The sequence below is a fragment of the Panthera tigris genome, chromosome D2 (assembly GCF_018350195.1).
Source record: "Panthera tigris isolate Pti1 chromosome D2, P.tigris_Pti1_mat1.1, whole genome shotgun sequence".
NCBI lineage: Eukaryota > Metazoa > Chordata > Mammalia > Carnivora > Felidae > Panthera > Panthera tigris.
The window spans coordinates 58,123,271-58,146,951 of NC_056670.1; the positions used below are offsets into that span (position 1 = coordinate 58,123,271).

The 23,681-nt window shown below is 38.5% G+C and overlaps 1 protein-coding gene across 4 annotated transcripts in view; it reads right to left on the reverse strand.

Annotated features, from left to right (window-relative positions):
* The window catches only part of CWF19L1 (CWF19 like cell cycle control factor 1), a 32,042-nt gene that overhangs the window by 7,838 nt on the left and 523 nt on the right, over positions 1 to 23,681 (reverse strand). Inside the window, exons 2-10 of one of the 4 annotated variants that reach the window (XM_007080166.3) lie at positions 21,507 to 21,591; positions 20,543 to 20,621; positions 19,354 to 19,455; positions 16,366 to 16,580; positions 13,958 to 14,076; positions 6,436 to 6,520; positions 4,702 to 4,842; positions 1,720 to 1,834; positions 882 to 961 (exon numbers count right to left, since the gene is read on the reverse strand). In XM_007080166.3, the coding sequence (XP_007080228.1) occupies positions 882 to 961; positions 1,720 to 1,834; positions 4,702 to 4,842; positions 6,436 to 6,520; positions 13,958 to 14,076; positions 16,366 to 16,580; positions 19,354 to 19,455; positions 20,543 to 20,621; positions 21,507 to 21,591 (1,021 nt within the window). Of the gene's footprint in view, positions 1 to 881; positions 962 to 1,719; positions 1,835 to 4,701; positions 4,843 to 6,435; positions 6,521 to 13,957; positions 14,077 to 16,365; positions 16,581 to 19,353; positions 19,456 to 20,542; positions 20,622 to 21,506; positions 21,592 to 23,681 lie in introns of those variants that run through there. The other 3 variants (XM_042960616.1, XM_015536690.2, XM_015536691.2) reach the window with 3 other exon arrangements.

A 23,681-nucleotide genomic window follows, 5' to 3' on the forward strand; every position in this document is an offset into this window, starting at 1 on the left:
AACTGAGAATTTATCACTAGTCTTTTATGTAATTATTTAGTATGAATCAGTAAGAAGGTCAAGAAGTATCTGAAACCATCGCCCTAGGAGATACACCTATTTGTCAGAAAGGGAGGTAGGGAGGGGGCAATCTTGTGAAACTGGCACTACAAAACCACAGGAGAATTACTATCATCAAAAACACATACAATAACTAATATTGGAAATGTGGAAAAACAGGAACCCTCATACATACATACACACACACCGCTGGTCGGGATATAAGATGTTACAGCCATTTTGAAAAATAGTTCAGCAGTTTCATAAAAAATTAAACATAAATTTACCAGCAATTCCATTCCTAGTTATCTATCCAAAAGAAATGAAAATATACGTCCAAAGATACGCATGCGAATGTTCATAGCAGCATTATTCCTAATAGCTATAAAGTGGAAACAACCCCAAGCCCATCAACTGATAAATATATAGAATGGAATACTATTTGACAATAAAAAGGAATGAAGTACTGATACATGCTACAACATGGATAAGCCTCAAGAATATCTGCTGAACATAAAGAGCCAGACACAAAGATCGCATATTGTATGATTCCATTTATATGAAGTGTCCAGAAAAGGCAAACCTATGGAGACAGAAAGTAGATTAGTGGTTGCCTGGGGCTGAGGATGGGAATGGGGATTAACTGTAAATGGGCATGAGTGAAGGACATATTCTAAAACTGTGTTATATGATGGTTACACAACTTGGTAAGCTTACTAAAAATTGGTGAATTATTAAAGTGGGTAAATTTTATGATATATAAATTTTAACTTTATTAAGTTAATAAAAAACAAACAAATAAGGATGTCCTTCTCTGTAAAAGGTCCGAGGAAGTAACTCACATGTGTGCCAATGTTGACCACCAAGTGCTTTTCCACTTCAGGGCTGGCAAGGCAAAACCAGCAAGGTCCTGGAGGCTGAGCTTCATATGGAAGAAAGCACATGTTACTATGGTGCAAGCACTCCAACATTTAATCACCCTGTAGAACTCAGCCTTGTCTGATCTTTATACCTTGCAAAGATTCATATACAGCACTGCCGTAAAGAGCTGGTCCTGCTGTGCTTCTACTGTGACCCCCGCGATCCCAGCACTTTTATCAATGAAACTAACCTGTATTAGAAAAGCTCTGAATTTGCAATCACTTCACAGGTGGATAACCACAAGTGGATGACCACATACTGACCAAAGTAGCATTTAACTGGCAACAGGCTGCAATGACAGACCACTGAACTGGATGTCAGGAGTCCCAATTCTAGCCTCAACTATGCCACTGGCTCACCACATGACTCTGGGTAATAAGTTTACTCCAACAAGGTCAGCTTCTTCAACTTTGAAACAAGGGGTGGAGAAAGAGGGTATCAATGCAATAACCTTAAATTCCTTTTTTGCCAGTTTCATTATTCTATTATTTTATGAACCTCGTGGGTTTTGTAGGCTCTTTACCTCATATGTTTTATAGACATCCAGGGAAGGGAAGGAACTTTCCCCAGAGTTCTTTCAAGAACAGCACAGACATTCTCAAAATCAGGCCATCTTAGTAGTATTTTATTTTTGGTCTTAATGACCCATTGTACAGTTTTCCTCTGCCAGAAGAAGCTCTCTTAGCAATGCCATGTCGCACACAAGATCTGAAATAAGTCACTGCTCACACAGGAGACTTCAGGAACCAAGATACTTACGAGGTTTGCGAGGCTGCTTTGGGTGAGGAGAAGACTTGCTATCTCTGCCTGTAGATGAACGCTTCCTTCCCTGCTTTTCATTTAAATCAAAGAAAAACTGACAGGCTGATTCTTCCTGAAATGGCCAAAGGCAGAAGAGTAAATGTTATTAAACTAATCTTTAGACAAGGAGTCAACCATTCACATACAAGGGAACATTCTTGCCATGTCATATCTATCTTGCCTCCTGGCCCTTTCTACCTACTCTAGATAAGAAAAATATCTTCCTAATCCTGATGCCTGGACTCTCAGTCATACTTCTCAACACATACCCAAAATAGCACCAAATCCATCTTTTTGTAAAAGCAAGTTAAAATGCAAGTTATAGAGCAATTCTTGCCTAAAACAGAGCAATACAAAGCCCTCCAAATGCCTTTTCCTTTCTCTTAGTAGCGCGTTGGTGTAGTCCTACAATCTCACAGGTCAATCAAGTCAAACTGAGCTTTAATTAAAAAGATGAGGAGGTTGTCAAAGAGGTGAAAAATCTACACACTGAAAACTATAGAAAGCTTATGAAAGAAGTTGAAGACACAAAAAAGTGGAAAAAGATTCCATGCTCCTGGATAGGAAGAACAAATATTGTTCAAAGGTCAATACTACCCAAAGCAATCTACATATTCAAAGCAATCCCTATCAAAATAACACCAGCATTCTTCACAGAGCCAGAACAAACAACACTAAAATTTGTATGGAACTGGAAAAGATCCCGAATAGCCAAAGCAATCTTGAAAAAGAAAACCAAACCAGGAGGCATCGCAATCCCGGACTTCAAGCTGTATTACAAAGCTGTAATCATCAAGACAGTATGATACTGGCAAAAGAGCAGATACTCAGATCAACGGAACAGAATAGAGAATCCAGAAATGGACGCACAAACGTATAGCCAACTAATTTTAACAAAGCAGGAAAGAATATCCAATGGAATAAAGACTGTCTCTTCAACAAGTGGTGCTGGGAAAACTGGACAGCAACATGCAGAAAAATGAACCTTGACCCCTTTCTTACACTATACACAAAAATAAACTCAAAATGGATGAAAGACCTAAATGTAAGACAGGAAGCCACCAAAATCCTCGAGGAGAAAGCAGGCAAAAACCTCTTTGACCTTGGCCGCAGCAACTTCTTACTCAACACGTCTCTGGAGGCAAGGGAAACAAAAGCAAATATGAGCTATTGGGACCTCATCAAAATAAAAAGCTTCTGCACAGCAAAGGAAACAATCTGCAAAACTAAAAGGCAACCAACGGAATGGGAGAAGATATTTGCAAACAACATATCAGATAAAGAGTCAGTATCCAAAATCTATAAAACTTATCAAACTCAACACACAAAAAACAGATAATCTAGTGAAGAAATGGGCAAAAGACATGAATAGACACTTCTCCAAAGAAGACATCCAGGTAGCCAACTGACACATGAAAAAATGCTCAACATCACTCATCATCAGGGAAACACAAATCAAAACCACCATGAGATACCCCCTTACACCTGTCAGAATGGCTAACATTAACAACTCAGGCAACAAGAGATGTTGGTGAGGATGCAGAGAAAGAGATCTCTTTTGCACTGCTTGTGAGAGTGCAAACTGGTGCAGTCACTCTGGAAAACAAATGGAGGTTCCTCAAAAGAAATTAAAAATAGAACTACCCTACGACCCAGCAATTACCCTACTAGGTATTTATCCAAGGGATACAGGTGTGCTGTTTTGAAGGGGCAAATGCACCCCAATGTTTACAGCAGCACTATCAACAACAGCCAAAGTATGGAAAGAGCCAAAATGTCCATCAATGGATAAATAGATAAAGAAGATGTGGTATATATACACAATGGAATATTACTCGGCAATCAAAAAGAATGAAATCTTGCCATTTGCAACTACGTGGAAGGAACTAGAGGGTATTATGCTAAGTGAAATTAGTCAGTCAGAGAAAGACAAATATCATATGATTTCACTCATATGAGGACTTTCAGATACAAAACAGATGAACATAAGGGAAGGGAAGCTAAAATAATATAAAAACAGGGAGGGGGACAAAAACAGAAGAGACTCATAAATATGGAGAACAAACAGGGTTACTGGAGGGGTTGTGGGAGGGGGGATGGGCTAAATGGGTAAGGGGCATTAAGGAATCTGAATTATTGTTGCACTATATGCTAACTAACTTGGATGTAAATTTAAAAAAACAAATTAAATAAAAATTTAAAAAAAGAAGATGAGGAGGTTGTTCAAAAAGAAAAAGGTCTGGGATGCCTGGGTGGCTCAGTCGGTTGAGCATCTGGCTTCAGGTCAGGTCATGATCTCACATTTCATGGGTTCGAGCCCCATGTCTGCTGACAGCTCAGAGCCTGGAGTCTGCTTCGGATTCTGTGTCTCCTTCTCTCTCTCTGCCCCTCCCCTGCTTACACGCTCTGTCTCTCAGAAGTAAATAAATGTTTAAAAAAAAAAAAAGAAAAGAAAAAGGTCTAAGAAAGTGGACAATGCATACTAGTCAGGGAACTTGACACTCCTTGCTTTAATGCGGGAAAAATTAATTTCAGAAAAGTCTGCTATTAGGAAATTTCTTCAGAGTGAGTCCTATTTACCCGCTAGCACTTGTTATAAAATCACAAATTACATTGCTTCCAAGCTGTTGGATCCTTGCCTGAAAAGTTAAAGTCTCAACTTTGACAAAGAAAGACTCAACATTTGCAATGCTAACACCCGAGCCAAGTTTAGACAAGGACGTAAAATATGAAACTGTTAACCCCAAGCTACAATAAAAAACACTGCACTTACGTGAAATCTACTAAGCCTTTCTAAACACCATCATAATTTCCCAAGGAAAAAAAAAGATTTAGATTCTAGGGATTAAACTGGTCTTATGAGCTAAACTATAACCAGGAAAAGCACGTATGCAATAGGCAGTCCTGCCCGGAAAATACCACCTCCCAATCAGAACATACCTCTGGGGCAGGAATTGGCTTTCCCATGGATGCTTCCTTCCCAGATTTTCTGTAAGGGTTTTCAGTAACATCGGGAGGCTGTTTGACCAGTTCTGCTGCATCCATTAGTTTCATGGGAACAATACTGAATGCATAAAGATACTGTGGAGGAAAAAACAAACAAACATAAGATTAGGAAAAATACCATTTATCCAAATGTAACCAACCTAATTTATTCACAGAAGCTTCAGAAACTGAGTAAAAGTAAAAGAACAGCAACTGGCCTGTTTATGGCTCAGAGAATACACAATAAATCAAATGTCAATTTAGTGATCTCCGTAGAAGCTAACCAAGGGCTGATGAAGTCAAGATACAAATCAAAGCCCTAGTCCTTACAAAAATCAGCTTTTACACAAAACTACAAGGCTCAGGTGGGACTTGTTCCATAACCCTTGCAGACACCCTGCTTCTGTCTCTGATTCCTTTATCTTTGTGTACTTTTTGTTAACGGAATTGTGGCACTGCCATTCTTTTTTCCTAATGAAAATTAAATTAGACACCTTGATGTTTCCCTCTGATATTATACAATTTCTGCTGCATATGCTGATGGGTTTTCTTAGGGACTAATAGCAAAGAAGTAAATATTCATACAGGTATCTAGACACTCACGCTAATGGCACAGATACTGAAATCTTTAGATGAGACAGGAATAGATATTTAACCTCAGTACTGCCCATGGAAATGCAACTAATTAACAATGACACACCATCTTTCACCCATCACATTGGTAAAAGTGTTAATAAAAATCTGACACTACTCCGTGAGTATACTGTTGGTGAGGGTATAAACTGGAACTGGAGATGAATTTAATAATGCTTGCCAAATTTAAAAATGTCCCTACTTTTGACTATAGTCAAAAGACTTTGAATTGCTTAGGGCCGGGGCTAACATGGCCCTGAGAATAAAGCAATAGTAAAATATCGCTATCATAAAAATAGTGAAAATACTGTGAGTGCTACAATAAAAAAAAAATCACAAATCTAAACTTACTAAGAACACGTTGGGCTTAAAAGTTTAAGAAACTATGGGAAAAAAAATATGTACTTGCTTATCTTTTCTGTGCATGTGGTTTATGACACGTTACAGAATAATCTTCACATTATTTATCTGCCTATTCTTCCCTTGCCTGATTGTTCTGATTTTAGCTGTCTCAATCCACAATATCCTGCTTTTGACCCTAGAGAATCAGAAATGCTCACAGGGAAGTGAGACAAATAACATACTTTTCTGGTATATTCTCTTTCATTCACCTGCACTGTTTTCCAGTACAAAGATAGATTCCAGGTATCACTAAGATTTTCCAAAGCCAAGGAGCGGTTAGGTAAATCCTATAAAGGCTTTTATTATTTCTGCTAAATGAAGTTGCTGAAAGAAACAAAGCAAGAGTACCATCTGAGGGCAAACTCATGAATACTTACAAAGACAACTACATGGATATGGGAAGAAAGGAACTTCATTCTTTTGAAATTTTGTCTTTGTTCCACCGGGCCTATTTTCCCAAACCCTTCTCTAAAATCTCCTACAAAGGGCCCAAGGAAACCTGACTTTTTATTATCACATCTTTAGAAAGGAGTCACTAAAGTGCTGGAAACTTGCAACTGGGGAGAAGAAAGATCTGAATGCTAAATTGGCAAGAAAAACATTTATCAGGCAGACAATGAATACTAACCTACCATCAAATACTCAAATCTTTACCTTTTTCTTTTCGGGATTTCCAACACTTGCCAAAGCTATGAACCTGGTGGCATGCTGTGTGGTTTCCTGCAGAACGATGTGGTTTCTATAATGTATTTGACAGATAACAGATTAGCAACAAACTTTACTTCTGACTTACAGTTATGAAATATGTACACTCCATAGGACCACAAGAGAGCACAGATTGTAAGTCTATCACCACCAATAACATAATCTCAGAGGTTACCTATAAATCTAGTAAGATACTCATCCCTACTTCACAGGGCTATTGTTAGAAAAAAATGAGATCATATATCTGAAAAGCACAAAAACTCCAATATTTGGTTTTAAAAGAGTTGTAAGATTGGCAAAATGCTGATAATTGCTTAAATTGGGTAATGGGTATAGGAGGGTTCATTATACTATTTTTTTAGTGTAATGAAAATCTATAATAATAAAAACAGAATGAAATGAGTTTTAAGAAGAAAAATATGCTTCAATAGTAATTTATAGTATGATTTCATTTTTCTAGGAAAAATACAAAAATACAGGAGTGTCTATACTTTACAGAAAAAAAAAGTAACTGAATACACCAAAACACTTCTTCGAGCTTTTCTATGTTTTAAAAGTATCCTACATTAAGCAACTTTTAAAATTAAAAGAAAAATGTTATGGGTTATATACATTTTTTATTTTTAGCAAGTTGACCATTAATACAGATAGCAACCCTTAGAGCTCTTTCCTTATGCTACCGAAATTTCCTGAATCATCACAAAATATAATTTTATTTTAAAAGTCTAGCATAGTACCATTTTTTTATAAGCAAATACACAAACATATGTTTTATATTCACATCACTGGAAAGGAAATAAGCCAAAACACAGTTTGTCTGCTATAACCTGTTTCTTTAAAGAAAGGAAGTACATTCATAATTGGCATAAGGTGAAAGTCATGCTGCTTCACCTGCAACTTTTTCCAACTTTTAAAATGACTGAAGCAAGTTTAGCCACAATTAAATAGAAGCTTTAATAATACATCAAGACATTAAGGAAAAACAGCTGAATGTCCTACACAAGTGTCTTTCTTTAGAGCAAGCAGTGACTAGGGCAGTGGCCTCAAGAACTGCTAGTACTTCCCACTGTTAGACTATCCAGGTGTGGTAGGCAAAACAACAGCCACCCAAAGATGTCCACGTCCTAATCCCTATAACCTGTGAGTGGTAGCTTACATGGCAAAGAAGAACTAAGGTGATAGATGGAATCAATCAGTTGCTAATCAACTAACCTTAAGATAGGGAGATGATTCTGAACTACCTGGGCAAACCCTACATAATCACAAGGCTCCTTAAAAGTGGAAGAGGAGCTATGTGGATCCTGAGAAACTTAACAGGAGAAACTCCCATGGGGGAGGGGAAGGGGGGGGGGGGGAGAGGTTAGAGTGGGAGAGAGCCAAAGCATAAGAGACTCTTAAAAACTGAGAACAAACTGAGGGCTGATGGGGGGTGCGAAGGAGGGGAGGGTGGGTGATGGGTATTGAGGAGGGTACCTGTTGGGATGAGCACTGGGTGTTGTATGGAAACCAATTTGACAATAAAAAAAAAAAAAAAAAAAACTGGAAGAGGAGGGGCGCCTGAGTGGCTCAGTTGGTTGAGCTTCCGACTTTGGCTCAGGTCATGATCTCGCATTTGTGGGTTCGAGCCCCGTGTCGGGCTTTGTGCTGACAGCTCAGAGCCTGGAGCCTGCTTCAGATTCTGTGTTTCCCTCTCTCTGCCCCTCCCCTGCTCACGCTCTGTTTCTCTCTCTCAATAATAAACATTAAAAAATTAAAAAAAAAAAAAGTGGAAGAGGAAAACACAGGCCTACCTCAAGAAGCAAGAAAAATCTCAAATACACAACCTAACCTTACAACTAAAGGAGCTAGAAAAAGAAGAACAAACAAAACCCCAAACCAGTAGAAGAAAGGGAATAACAAAAATTAGAGAAGAAATAAACAAAATAGAAACTAAAAAACCAGTGAAACAGATCAATGAAACCAGGAGCTGGCTCTCTGAAAAGATCAAAAAAATTGATAAACCTTTAGCCAGACTCATCAAACAAAAAAAAGGACTCAAATAAACAAAATCAAAAATGAAAGAAGAAAAATAACAACCAACACCACAGAAATATTAAGGATTATAAGAGAATATTATGAAAAATTATATACCAACAAACTGGATAACCAAAAAAATGCATAAATTCCTAGAAACATATAGCCTCCCAAAACTGAATCAAGAAGAAATAGAAAATTTGAATAGATTGATTACCAGCAATGAAATTGAATCAATAATCAAAAAACTCCCAACAAACGAAACATCCAGGACCAGATGGCTTCACAGATGAATTCTATCAAACATTTAAAGAAGAGTTAATACCTATTCTTGTCAAACTATTTCAAAAAAAAAGCTTCCAAATTCATTCTATGAGGCCAGCATTACCCTGATACCAAAACCAGATATAGACACTACAAAAAAAGAAAACTACAGGCCAATAACTCTGATGAACACAGATGCAAAATTTCTCAACAGAATTATCAGCAAATCGAATCCAACAACACATTAAAAAATAATTCACCATTATCAAGTGGGATTTATTCCTCCCATGCAAGGATGGCTCAAAATTTGCAAATCAATCAGTGTGATACACCATATCAACAAGAGAAAAGACAAAAACCACTGGATCACTTCAATGGATGCAGAAAAAGCATTTGACAAAGTACAACATCCATTCATGATAAAAAAAAAACAAACCTCAATAAAGTAGCGTTAGAGGAAACATACCTCAACATAATAAAAGTCATATATCAAAAACCACAGCAAACATCATACTCAATGGGGAAAACTGACAGCTTTTACCCCAAGGTTAGGAACATGAAAGGGATGTCCACTCTCGCCACTTTATTCAACATAGAACTGGAAGTGCTAGCCACAGCAGACTACAAAAAAGAAACAAAAGGCATCCAAATAGGAAAGGAAAAAGTAAAACTTTCACTATGGCAGATGACATGATACTATATATAGAAAACCCTAAAGACTCCATGAGAAAACTACTAGAACTGATAAATGAATTCAGTAAAGTCACAGGATATTACATCAACATACAGAAATCTGTTGATTTCTATACACTAATAATGAAGTAGAAATTAAGAAAGAAAAATTAAGAAAAAAATCCCATTTATAACTGCACCAATTATAAAATACCTAAGAATAAAGTTAACCAAGGAGGTGAAAGACCGGTACTCTGAAAACTATAAAACACTGATCAAAGAAATTGAAGACAACACAAACAAATAGAAAGATATTCCATGCTCATGGATTCGGAGGACAAATACTATTAAAATGTCCCTACTACCAAAAGCAATCTACAGATTTAATATAATCCCTATCAAATACCAACAGCATTTTTCACAGAACTAGAATAAAAATCCTAAAATTGGTATGGAACCACAAATGACCCCGAACAGCCAAAGCATTCTTGAAAAAGAAGAAGAAAAATGGAGGTATCACAATCCCAGATTTCAAAATATACTACAAAACTGTATTAATCAAAACAGGATGGTACTGGCACAAAAACAGACACACAGATCAACAGAACAGAATAGGGAGCCCAGAAATAAACCCACGATTATATGTTCAATCAATTAATTTTTGACAAACGGTATTGGGAAAAGTGGACAGCCATATGCAAAAAGAATGAAGCTGGACCATGTTCTTACACCATACACAAAAATAAACTCACAATGGATTACAGACATAAACATGAGACCTGAAACGATACAAATCATAGAAGAGAACATAGGCAGTCATTTCTCCGACACTGGCTATAGCAACATTTTTCTAGGTATGTCTCCTAAGGCAAAGGAAACAAAAGCAAACAAACTATTGGTACTACATCAAAATACAAAGCTTCTGCACAGCAAAGGAAACAATCAACAAAACAAAAAGACAACCTACTAAATGGGAGAAGATATTTGCAAATGCCTTATCTGATAAAATATATAAAAAGCTTACACAACTCAACACCAAAAACACAATCCAATTTAAAACAGACATTTCTCCGTATGAACAGACATTTCTCCAAAGAAGACGTACAGATGGCCAACAGACACATGTAAAGATGCTCAACATCACTCATCATCAGGGAAAGGCAAATCAAAACCACAACGAGTTCTTTACACCTGTACCTTTATACGAGTACCTTATACCTGTCAGAATGGCTAAAATCAAAAACACAAGAAAAAAGCATTGGCAAGGACGTAGAGAAAAAGGAACCCTCATGCAATGCTGGTGGGAATGCAAGCTGGTGCAGCCACTGTGGAAAACAGTATAACAGTTCCTCAAAAAATGTGAAGTCGATTTATTGCATGATCTAGTAATTCCCCTAATGGATATTTACCCAAAGAATACAAAAATACTAATTCAAAAAGATATATGCACTTCTTCGTTTATTGTAGCATTATTGACAATAGCCAAAATATGGAAGCAACCCAGTGTCCATTGATTAATTAATGAATAAAGAAGATGTGGTATATATATACAATGGAATATCACTCAACCATTAAAAAAATGAAATCTTGCCATTTGCAACAACATGGATGGAGCTAGAGTGTATTATGCTAATTGAAATAAGTCAGAGAAGACAATACCAAATGATTTCACCCATGTTGAAATTTAGGAAACAAAACAAACGAACAAAGAAAAAAAAGAGGGACAAAAAACCAGACTCTTAAATACAGAGAACTGATAGTTACAAAGAAGTAGGTGGGGAGATGGGTAAAACAGGTGAAGGGGATTAAGAGTACACTTACTGCAATGAGCACTGAATAATGTATAGAAATGCTGAATCATATTGTACACTGAAACTAACAGAACACTGTATGTTAATTACACTAGGATTTTTTTTAAAAAGTAGATGAGGGAAGAGGAAAAGTCAGAGGGAAAGTGACTACAGAAGGTTAAGAGTGACAACATTCAACCACAGTTACTGGCTTTAAGATGGAGTAAGGGGGCCGTGAGCTATGGAACACAGGTGATCTCTACAAGCTTAAGAAGGGAAAAAACCATTCTCCTGTAGAGCCTCCAGAAATGAACATAACCTGGCCAACACTTTGAGTTTAGCCCAGTGAAACCTGGGTCAAACGTCTGACCTACAGAACTGTAAGATGATAAACTATATTGTTTTAAGCTACAAAGTGTGTGGCAACTTTTACAACAGCAATAGAAAACTAATACTACAGGGAAACTGCAAGTACCCATAAAAAGCTGTGAAGATGCTTCCCTCATTTATTTTAAAATAATAATGACTAATGAAGGTTGCTACCTCTGAGTGGTGTTTTTAATGATGATAAACTGTTCCTCAAGGGAAGCAAAACACTCACAATAACACCCACAACACAGGAATGCAAAGCATGGACTGACTGTAATACCAGGTGCAAATGTTAGTGGAAATTTACCTATGTTAGTATTTGTATCGTGCTGGTTATGGGGTTTTGTTATTGCTCTGGTTGAAAACTTGTATAGGCTTGTCTTTTTTTTTTTTAACAGCTTTATTAAGATCTAATTCAAATACTATATAATTCGGCCATCTAAAGTATATAATTCAATAGTTTTTAGCATATTCACAGAGCTGTGCAACCATCACCACAATCTAATTTTAGAACACTTTTATCACCAGTAAAAGAAACCCTGTACCTATTAGCAGTCACTCCCATTTCCCTCCAACCAGCCCCTGGCAAACACTACTCTACTTTCTATCTCTATGTATTTGCCTACTCTGGACATTTTATAATAAGTGGAATCATATAATATGCGGTCTTCTGTGTGTGTGGCTTCTTTGATTTAGCATAGTGTTTTCAAGGTTCACCCATGTAGCCTATCAGTATTCCATTCCTTTTTCTTGAATAACATTCCAAAGTATGGATGTATCACTTTTTCTTTACCCATTCATCACATGATGGATATTTGGGTTGTTTCCACTTTCTGACTATTATGAATAAAGCTGTTATGATCATTTGTATACAAATTATTGCATGGGCTAGTGTTTTTATTTCACTTGGAACAAGAGTGGAATTCCTGGGTCAGACAGTAACTCTATATTTAAATCTTTTGAAGAACTGCCAACAGTTTGGCAAAGCGCCTGCACCAGCAATGACACCAGCAACGCATCAGGGTTCAGATGCTTCCACATCCTCGCTAACACTTTATTACTTGCCTTTTTGCTTGTAGCCATCTTAGGGGATGTTAAGTGGTATCTCCCTGTGGTCTGGATTTGGATTACCCTAATCGATAATGACATGAGCATCTTTCATGTGCCTATTGGCCACTGGTATGTTTTTCAGGGAAATGTGTATTCAGATCCTTAAAAGTTGGATAGGTTAAAAAAAACCGTTGGATACGTTTTGAGAGGCTTGATAACCTCTGTTTTTAGTGCATGATTTCAGAAAACAATAGGCTTTTCTATATGGCGATATAACAGAAAAGGCTGTATTATTTATGATTATATCTTAGGCTTTGAGATTATAGGGAAAGGATAGGTTATTTTTTTCTTTATGACAGAGAGAGAATGTGCACATGTGTGTGTGGGAGGGAGAGGCAGAGAGAGAGGGAGAGAATCCCAAGCAGGCTCTGAGCTGTCAGTGAGGAGCCCAATGTGGGGCTTGATCCCACAAACCTCAAGATCATGACCGGAGCCGAAATCAAGAGTCAGACGCCTAACCAACTGAGCCACCCAGTCGTCCCAGGAAAAAAGTTTTTATAAATTATTTTAGAAATTATCCATGCTCTTTACCAGTGAAGATAATCCAGAGCTAACTTAATTCTATCCGTTAGAAAACACTGGTTTATGGTCTCTGTAAGACATGCTTTAAAAACTCCACCTCCAGGGGCGCCTGGGTGGCTCAGTTGGGTTAAGCATCAGACTTCTGGCTTCAGCTCAGATCATGATTTCACAGTTGGTGAAACTGAGTCTTGCATTGGGCTCTGCACTGACAATACGAAGCCTGCTTGGGATTCTTTCTCCCTCTCTCTCTGCCCCTCCCCCTCTCTCACACACACTCTTCTCTCTCTCAAAATAAATAAACATTAAAAAAAAAAAACCCACCTCCAAACTCAAACTATGAAAAAGCAAAAAACAAATCGATACAAGTTCTTGATTCTTAAACTGAAATACTGCTGACATGCTTATGCTGAGAAATGAGTTTTCAAGACTGTACAAGGAGTACCGGTTTGACCTAATGTGCTATGCTACATAAAGCAGTGATGATTAATACTGTGATAACAGTATTATTACTTCAGACGTTCAAACTGTTAAGGGGCTGTATACAGTCCAATCCCTTGTATTTCTAATTAGGAAACAAACTCAGAAAAGTTGAGTAATTTGAGAGCCACTCACTTCGGTGCCTGAGTAACCAAAAGGAACAAAGATGTTACATGGCTAAAATGAACAAGAGAAGTTCCCATAGAATCCAAGGCAAATTCTTCAAGAAGCCAAAATAATGAAATGCTACTCACCGATAGGGAAGTCTCTCATAATAGGTCTTTTCCAAAGCAGCAAAATGGTATCTTGGTTTCAAGTCTGTGGCAAGACCGGAGATCAAAGCAGAGCCACATTTTTTGGTATCCACTTCTCCCTAGGAAAAAGAAACTCAGTCATCATAACAGACCTAGGAGTTATCAAGAAATGCAAAGAAATAGGACAATTTAAATGTCTTTGAAATTTTTATGTCGATACAAATGTAGGCAGTAGGATTTGGAGAGTAATATCCACAACTTGTGGCAATCAGAGAAACCTCAAACACAGAAGAGGAAGCAGGCTATTGTTAAGTGCAGAGAGGACAACTGCAGGAAGCAGGGGTTAAAAGGTAAGGTGAGCCCTCCATACTAATACCCAAAACAGGGTTTATTCTAATCTTTTTGGAAAGCAAGCTCTCTCTCTGGAGCCCACAGACTATGCTTCTATAATCTGCGCTGTTACACATCCATAGTTCTGACAATGCAGACATTCAGAGTCAATGCAAAAAAATAAAAAATTAAAAGCTAGCTTCCAGGGTCCTTAGGATCCATAGGACATCTGGAATGGAATATTCAATGACCTCATGACATAAGCATGCAATCCTTTATTTTGCTTCAGTCAAGAAAGGTGTGGTTTGTGGAAGGCACAACCACACCCTGGTCAAAGTCTGTAACATAAAGTTCATCAAAAATATCAACTTTATTCCCCAAACATCCCTAGCTTTCATTAACAACAAATTATGTGATGTCTCATTCATATTACTTATGAACTTAAGAGAAGGTATTAGCTGCAAATAAAGAAATTACCAAAATTAGTTTTCTACTAAGTAAAGCAAGAAATTCCTTTTTCTTATGCTCACTTCCTTCAAGTTTCTGCTGAAGTGCAGGGAATCAGCCTCGAGGTTAGTCGTAGTATCTCAGAGACTGATAAACTGTATTGTTTTCTCCCCTATAAAGATCATATGTAGTCTTTTATAAACTTTAATCAAATGCTTTTGTTAGCACCCCCAAAATGAAGGGGCCTCATTTTTCTCATCCTTCCTCACAGAGTATTATACGTGTCTTCCTCCCTTCCACCGGCAACTTAGTCCTCCTCCTATCTTCCCTAGCTTTGCCGCACCTTCTCACTGCAACCAGCACTGCCCCTTGAATTCTAGATGAAAACAGCCATGGATTGATGGCAGGGGAAGACAGCACTGTGCCTTTTCCTTTCAACACCCCACCCCTGACAAGGCCTGGTATCTTGTTGGCTATTTTGGTCCAGACACATCGTGAAGTTGGCAGAGAGTGGTCTACAAGACCTTTTTCTGGATCATTACTGATAACTCTGCATCTACTAATTGATACTTGTCTCTAAATGCATTCTTAGGTTTCCCTTCACTGAAACTCAGCTGATGCTTTCTGCCCTCATATACAACCTTTCAAGATCTTCCTTAGGCTTATTTCCACCAATGTGATGGTGGTCACTCCCCAATCTGATACACATCCTCTTTTAGACTGTTTATTAAAATATTAAGATCAAATGCAATGGTGAGCTCCAATGCATCCCAACATTAAAGCTTTCACATTAGAGAAATAACAAGTTTTCAACATTTCTTTTCCCATCTTTAGATCACTATCTTTGATCTCATAATGATTCCATTAAAAAAAATATTTTGAAGTGTGCCTCAATGGCTAAGTCAGTTGAGTGTCCAACTCTGGATTTTGGCTTAAGTCACGATCTCCCGGTTGTGGCTTTGAACCCTGTGTTAGGTTTGGTGTGAAGGATGGAACCTACTTGGGACTCTCTCTCTCCTTCTCTCTCTGCCCCTCCCCCCACCCCTTTCTCTCTCTCTCTCTCTCTCTCTCTCTCTCTCTCTCTCAAAAATAAATAAAATTTAAACTAGGAAAAAACTAGTTAAATTAAACTAGTTAAATTTAAACTAGTTAAATTTAAACTAGTTAAAAACATTTAAACTAGGAAAAATTTAAACTAGGAAATAAAAAAAATATTTTAAAAGCCAAAATACTACAATGTGCAATGGAATGTGGGGAGGAGAGGGGGGATACAACTAAAGAGCGGCCATTAGCTGTAAATCTTTTAACTAAAAATTAGTAATCCCTCAAAACACATTAAGAGGAAGCTTGAAAGAAGGCACTTGATGCAGAGAATATAATTTAAAGAATAACTCACTTATAATTAGAATTTTAGCAATCTCATCTGTGAATGGTGCTTTCATAAGATCAATCTGTTTTAAAGTTTTTGCTTTGGTTAACTGATATACTTTTAAGTATCCTGAAACAATTTATAAAAAATTTCTACTGAAAGGTCCTAAGAGCTGAAATATTCAATATAAAGAGCAAAAAGAGCCCAAAATAAGCCAGTGCAATTTGCTTACAGAAATTCCAACTGAACAAGCACTACTCACAGAAGAATTCCCAAAGTTCCCCACATACTTGGGCCATGGGGATGTGAGCAAGATATCAACACCCTTAAACTGGGATGTTGAACACAGCATTGTCCTCAGGGAAGACACATCCTTGGGACTAAAACTGTAACCTGGGACTGGCTCATCTACGGACTCTGTCCCACTGAGGTACACAATCTGCAGCCCCGAGCTTCCAGTGAAGATACCTTTACGACCTGGGTTCAAAGAAAAATGGACAAGTTTTAGTCAAAACTGCAGAAATGTTATTATGGTGATGAATCTCTCTCCCCGCCATGACTTGCCTACCTCCCTGCCATTCTGCATGTCTAAATAAGCACAGACTCTTCTAGAGTCCCTCTTCTGGCTGCAGGGTCTCAGTGGTGGATGGCTACAACTGTGTTCCTGTTCAGGGACAGCAGCCCTTATGTGGAGGCCACTGGAGCCCATGAGCCAGTCTGTTTACCCCAGATGCCTTACAAATGAAAAAGTTGGGAAGCAGTGATTAAGAAAAAGCCTTCCTGTCTTCTGGAAGAGATTCTACATGGATTAAAAGAAACCCAGGGGTGCCTGAGTGGCTCAGTCAGTTAAGCGTCCGACTCCTGATTTCGGCTCAGGTCATTATCTCACAGTTCATGGGATCGAGCCTTCTCGGGATTCTCTCTCTCCCTCTCTCTCTGCCCCACCCCTCATTCTCACTATCTCTCTCAAAATAAATAAACATTAAAAAAAAAAAAAAAAGAGGGGCACCCGGATGGCTCAGTCAGTTAAGTACCTGACTCTTGATTTCAGCTCAGATCATGATCTCATAGTTCATGAGTTGGAACCCTGCATGGGGCTCTGCACCAACAGTGCAGAGCCTATTTGGGATTCTCTCTCTCTGCTCCTCCCCCACTCAAACTGTCTCTCTCTCAAAATAAATAAATAAACTTTAAAAGAAAAAAAGAAAAAGAAAGAAACCCAGACACTTGGACCCAGAGAGACGTAATAAGAAAAAGGAACTGCAGTTCTGAGGAAAGTTCAGTCTAGAATACACATACTCTTCATGCAGGCAGCAGCTTCCAATGGGTGGAAAACATCTGGAAAGAGCAACTGGGAAAAACTTGAGACTCTATCCTTTTTTAAATTTATTCCTGGCTTGGGCCCTTGATCCTGTTTCTTCCTGCTGCCTTCAAGACCTTGCTCTGTCAATTTTCACCTTCCTTTCACCTACTCAGTCTCCTCTTCTCAGCTGGCTCTTTCCACTCAGAAAAGAATAAAGTATTAAACATACTAATAGACATACTAATTACTAAAGGAACATGCCAATTAACACACATACTAACTGACAAAGGAACACACACACTAATAAAAAACTAATAAAAAAAAAAAAAACTAATAAAAGAACTCACACACTAACTGAAAACTCCTTTCTCTTCTGTTTCCAATTTCTCAAAAGAGCAGACCATGCTCTCTAAGTGCTTTACCTCTTAGTTCCTGAACTCACTGTACTCTGGTTTCCATCTCCCACCATTCTCGGAAAGGTCATGAATCACCCTGTAACTGTCAATGGTCTCTCCTCCCAAATCAGTCTCTCTTCATTTAGAGTCTATGAACTTGACAATATCTTTACCTCCCCAAACACTGCTCTAATCGCTTTCAGCGATCCTGCCTGCTGCCTAGGTGAAGATATATACGCCCACCACAGCGTGGTGCTTTCCTTCTCATTTTATTTCCCCTGAAACAATTTGATCCTTCTCAGCTTTGTTTTCCATCTTTAAGGGACCAACTCCCCAAAACCTATTTTTCCACACTGACCTTGTTGATATACTCTAGAAAGGTCACTTCCAGTGACATGTTGGATGTACTGCCAACACTTCAAGCTCACTATCAAGTTCATTGTTTGCTCCTCCTACTGGACCTCGAAAAATCTCTTTCACAGAAATAACCCAGTACCTCCATGCTCTTTCCACTCCTGGCACTAAATTCATGTGTTAAATGGCTGCCATAAATACCTACAGCAGGGGTCTTAATCCAAATCTAATAACTACTGTGAGAGTTGCCACAAGTTCAGGCCTATGCTAACACCTACAACAAAAGGATTTCAAAATGTGTACCTTGCAACAGTGGTTAAAAACAACAACAACAAAAAATCCATCCCTCAAGTTTTTGCCTAAAGGAGCCCCATATGATTGAAGCAAGATGAGATAAGATTGTTTACATGAGGGCCACAGCCAAATGTAGAGAATAAAGGTCAAGATGGACTATGGTGGGGAAGGATGGGGAGGACACTTACAGCAAAGGACATGTAGAAGCTTTCCAGAGAAGTAAGAGACCAAGAAAAAAGAACTGTGAAGAGCAGTGGAGTCGTTTTAGGAAAAAATAAGTTGAATGATCCAAGAAGTCACAGACTGACAGCAGGTGAGGGGAAAGCAAAAACAAAATCTGACAGTGCTTTTTTAAATGGCCAGGCATTAAAAGAATCACTAAAAGAGATTCAGGAGGGTCAAAAGGGAACAACTGTAACCCAAAATTAAAAAGTGGACCAAGAACCAGAGAAAGGACAAAAGGAGTGAAAAATGTGAGGATCAGCACCGAAAACTTAAAATCAGCACCAAAAGTTTAATGAGACACAGAGCTATAGCTAGTGAGGATCCTAATAAACAAGTTGTATATATCTAGCAATGTTACATGGTGAGACAACATACATGGAATTTTTTTCAACATAATTTATACCCTAAGTAGTCCCTATACCACAGTCAAGTAGTTTATTCCTCTAGTTGGCCACACGAGTATATATTGGGTTGTGGGAGTACAAGGAGATTGGGAGGAGGTGGGAGAGACTACAAAGAAAAAAATGTCAGAGTCTTAACGGTATAGACACAGATTTGGGGAAAGAACCCCATTTTCTCAGCAGTAATGGCAGAAGAATTCAGCCACAAATTTCCCAGGAGACTAATTCCTGGGGACACTTTATTATATTCATTACAAACACAAAAAATATGAACTTACCCAGATAAGTAATGTTTTCAGCTAATTCACACCCATCAGCATCTTGGAAATATTTTACTGTTTCCTGGTTATTAGCACCCAGCACATATGTCTGAATAGGAGCTAGTGAGAGAAACAGACATGACACCATATAGTTACCAGATCTGATTTGGAATTTGAGAAGTATTTCCGCACAGGAAAAATAATCACAGCAAAAGTAAGGAGTCTGCAATCCTATCTGTGGAACATATCCTACCCAACCTGTGGCCTGACTATTAGTGTCACTAGGTTGATAAGTGACATCTTAAAGAGAATGGTTAATGTAGAATAAGGAAAACACAAATCCCTAAAGAGCTTCATAAAAGAAAGAAAGAAAGAAAGAAAGAAAGAAAGAAAGAAAGAAAGAAAGAAAGAAAGAAAGAAAGAAAGAAAACACTCCAACTAGAAAAAGGAAAGGACACATATGGTCCATTTCTTCATTTCCTGCCTTAGAAGAGAATTATTTCTTTAAACCAAATCCAACCAAACTCAAAATGTGAACATTTTAAAAAACTTTATTTTTATTTGAGAGACAGAGAGAGAGAGAGCGAGCGAGCATGCACAAGCAGGAGAGAGGGGCAGAGGGAGAGAGAGAGAGAGAGAATCTTTTCTCTTAAAAATATTTATTTCCATAGAGTATGCTGCATGCCTGCATGAGGAGTGGAGAGGAGAGGACAGGAGAGGACAGGAGAGGACAGGAGAGGAGAGGACAGGAGAAGAGAGAGACAGAAAGAGAGAGAGAGAGAATCCAAAGTAGGCTCTGCACTGTAAGCCCAGAGCCTGACTTGGGGGCTCGATCTCATGAACTGTGAGAGCATGACCTGAGCTGAAATCAAGAGCGGGTCACTTAACCAACTGAGCCACCCATGCACCCCGAGAGAGAATCTTAAGCAGGTTCCATGCTCAGTGCGTAGTTTGACACGGGGCTCAATCCCACAACCCCGGGATCATGACCTGAGTCAAAATTAAGAGTTGGACACTCAAATGACTGAGCCACCCAGGCGCCCCCAAAATGTGAACATTTAGATGCACAGGCATCCTTCCCAGCTCAACGTGGAGCTCAGAGGGAAATTCTTAAATAACTACTACATGTGAAAAACAACCCATCAAGAACTGTGTAACTTTGAAGCTTTGTTAGAACTCATCTGTTAAATAAAAATAATTTCTATACCTTTCTTGATGCCAGTTTTATACTCCTCCCATTCAGCATCTGGAGTGGAGCCAAAGAAATTTCCTACACACAACAGCAGCTAAAATGAGTTTTTTAAACAGATAAATGAGATTTTTTTTTATCAAATAGTACATAATTGATAGTTAACATAATTCAGCTAATTATCCTACTTAATGGCCTCACGCTAGGTTTTTTTTCCTTAATCAGTCTGCAGAATCTCAACACATAATTCTTTAGCAGCAATTGCAGAAGTTAATTTGAATCTATAAATTAATAAATTTTGGCTCACTGGCTATCAAATTCAAATTAGGGATGGGGAAGAGGGGGTCAGGGAAAGATGGAGAAATCTACTTCCACGAGCCTCTCTCCAAATACAAATTTTTAAGTATTAGATACCCTGGGAAGATACAAGGTACAAAAAACACATTTCTTGCCTGTTATCTTTACTCAATCTTTAACCCCATGAATAGATTATCTCCATACCCAGAATACTCTTCTGTATGCTAGGGGTCTGCAGTCTAGTTGGCAACCCCATGTAACATTTAGATAAGGCTCTTCGGTCTGTGAAGCATCTGCACATGTTATCTGACTTAATCCACACCATACACTCAGGAAATATATCTGCGATTCCCAAACCCAGTGATTAGAATCACCTAGGGACGTTTTGCTCGTCTGTTTTCAGTTTTGTGGATAGTAAGAAAGTAACAAGTGTAAAAGTATAAAAGTATAAAAAGTATTAAAGGGGGGGAGTATTAAAAAATTCAAAAAGTATAAAAAGGTAAAGAGGTCTCCCTTTCCCTATCATTCTGTAGCTACTAAGTTCCTGTGCTCACAAAAGGAACTCAATCTAACCAAAAAGGGAGAGTATGTGTTCAATCAAGAAATGAAAAAAGAAGTCCACACTTTATTTTACTATGTTTGACTATAACAGTAAAATTAGATTCAGTAAAAGGAAATGTCTTACGTCAAAGTTTCCACTTTTCTTCTGAATTGCTCGAACTCTATTGAATAAAACATCAAACTTTCCTTCAACATCTCCACAAGCCAAGCTGCAAATGAGATAAATGTTACGGCAATTGAGGAAACTCGAATGGGCCAGCTGGGTTTGTAACATGTTAGTCTTTCTGGATCAGGCAGATATGTGACCCAGTCTCTGGGTTACCAGAGGTTCAGTCTCTGGGTTACCAGAGGTTACCAGAGAGATTCAGTGCATGTGAACTATTACTGACCAGTGGGCAGTTCCACCTAAAGGTCACCAAAACTTTCAACCCATCACATCTAAAAGTTAGCTTCACCTCCTCCAAAACTGAACCAGCTTCTTCTCCTCACTTCCCAAGCTTTGTGGATGGCTGTATCACCAACTGGGTCACCAAGAGTCACAAATCCCCCATCCAGTCATCAAGTCTCATCAATTCCCCTTTCCAAACGTCTTTCACATTCATTCCAGCTCTTCCTTTCCACTGTTACTATCAATCATCCATTCAACAACCATATACTGAACACCTACAATATGCTAAGTGCAATATGTCCAGAACTGTGCTAAGATCATGTTAGGAGTACAAAGAGGAGAGACTCAGTTCAAACCTCAAAGTTGACAATCAGGGAAAGGGAGATACTCTGATACAAATCTGTATGAAAAAGGCTACAACAGGAGGCATGCATAAAGTGTTAAGGGGCAGAGAGGGAGAAAGTGGCAAGAGCTGAAGTTTATAAAGAAGAACTGGCCTTAAATTGTGACATAACTTGTTCTATCATCTCATTTCTGAGTTTTTGTAATTCTGACTTAAGTTTTTCTATTTCTCATACCATTTTTTAATGCCTTTGAACTCATCCTGAAATATAGTTCTTATTGTTTTGTCAGTACATCTTTCTGGTATGTCCATATCACTTAACACTTTTTTTTTCTTTAGTTTATTTATATTTATTTTGAGAGCTGGAGAGCAAGCGGGGGGGGGGGGGGGCAGAGACAGAGAGAGAGAATTCCAAGCAGGCTCCATGATGTCAGCACAGAGCCTGATGCAGGGCTCAAGCCCACGAACTGTGAGATCACTACCTGAGCTGAAACTAAGAGTCGGACGCTTAACTGACTGAGGCATCCAGGCACCCCATCACTGAACATTTTCAAGCTGGGTAATGACACGTTTCAGGAAGTTCATTTTAGTAACAGAGTGAAGGATGGTCTGGAGGAACAAGTGATTACAAGCAAAAATATCACCAAAAAGGGCAATACTCAATGAAGACGAAAAGGACAGAAACAGATGAAAAATTTAGAATTCTGAGCCCCTGAACACAATTTGAATGGTGAAGTAGGGTGGGAAACGAGGGAGGAAGAGGAATGCAGGACACTCCAAGGCAGAGCAACCAAGAGTCCTGTGATAGAAAAGAGGCAGAATCAGAGAGAGATCTAATGAATCTGGTACTGGATACAAAGTAGGTAGCATGCTTACGTTTATTTCCTCTAATGCCATCTCTTCTTCCTAACCAACCTATATAAAGTCAACAGTTTAATGTTCTTTCCTCAAAAACATTAAGAGAACCCCACTACCGGGGCCCTTTTCCAGTGTTTTCTATCATGCTGAAGGGCAGAAATTTAGGACCTCACAGTGCCGACTCTTTCTCACAGCCAAACCTTCTCCAAACCCTGTTAATCTCATCTCCTTGATAAGCCTTGAATCCCTGCACTTTTCTTCTGCTATCACTCTAGCTAATCCTCGCTGTCTTCTTCTTCTTTTGGCTCTGATTTGTTCTTACACTGCAGCCAGAATCGCTTTCCAAAACAAAAATATGATCCCGCCAAGGAGTTCTTAAACATTTCAATGACTTTAGGATAAAGACAAAAATATTAACCAACTTCAATCCTCCCTCCCCTGATTCCTCACAATAGGCCAAATACCCCTATTATACTCCCTCCCATAACCGTGAAGTTTCTCTTCCTGACATTTATAGACCGTAATTATACATTAATCTGGATTCTCTAATTAATATTAGCTCAAAACTCTAGGCTCCATTAAGGCAGGAACTCCATCTGTGCAACGTCTAGCACAGTGCCTGGCATACTGTAATTGTTCAATAAATATTTGTTGAGTGGATGGATGGATCGACGTACTCCACCCCAGCGCCTCCTCGCAAAAAAGTGCGC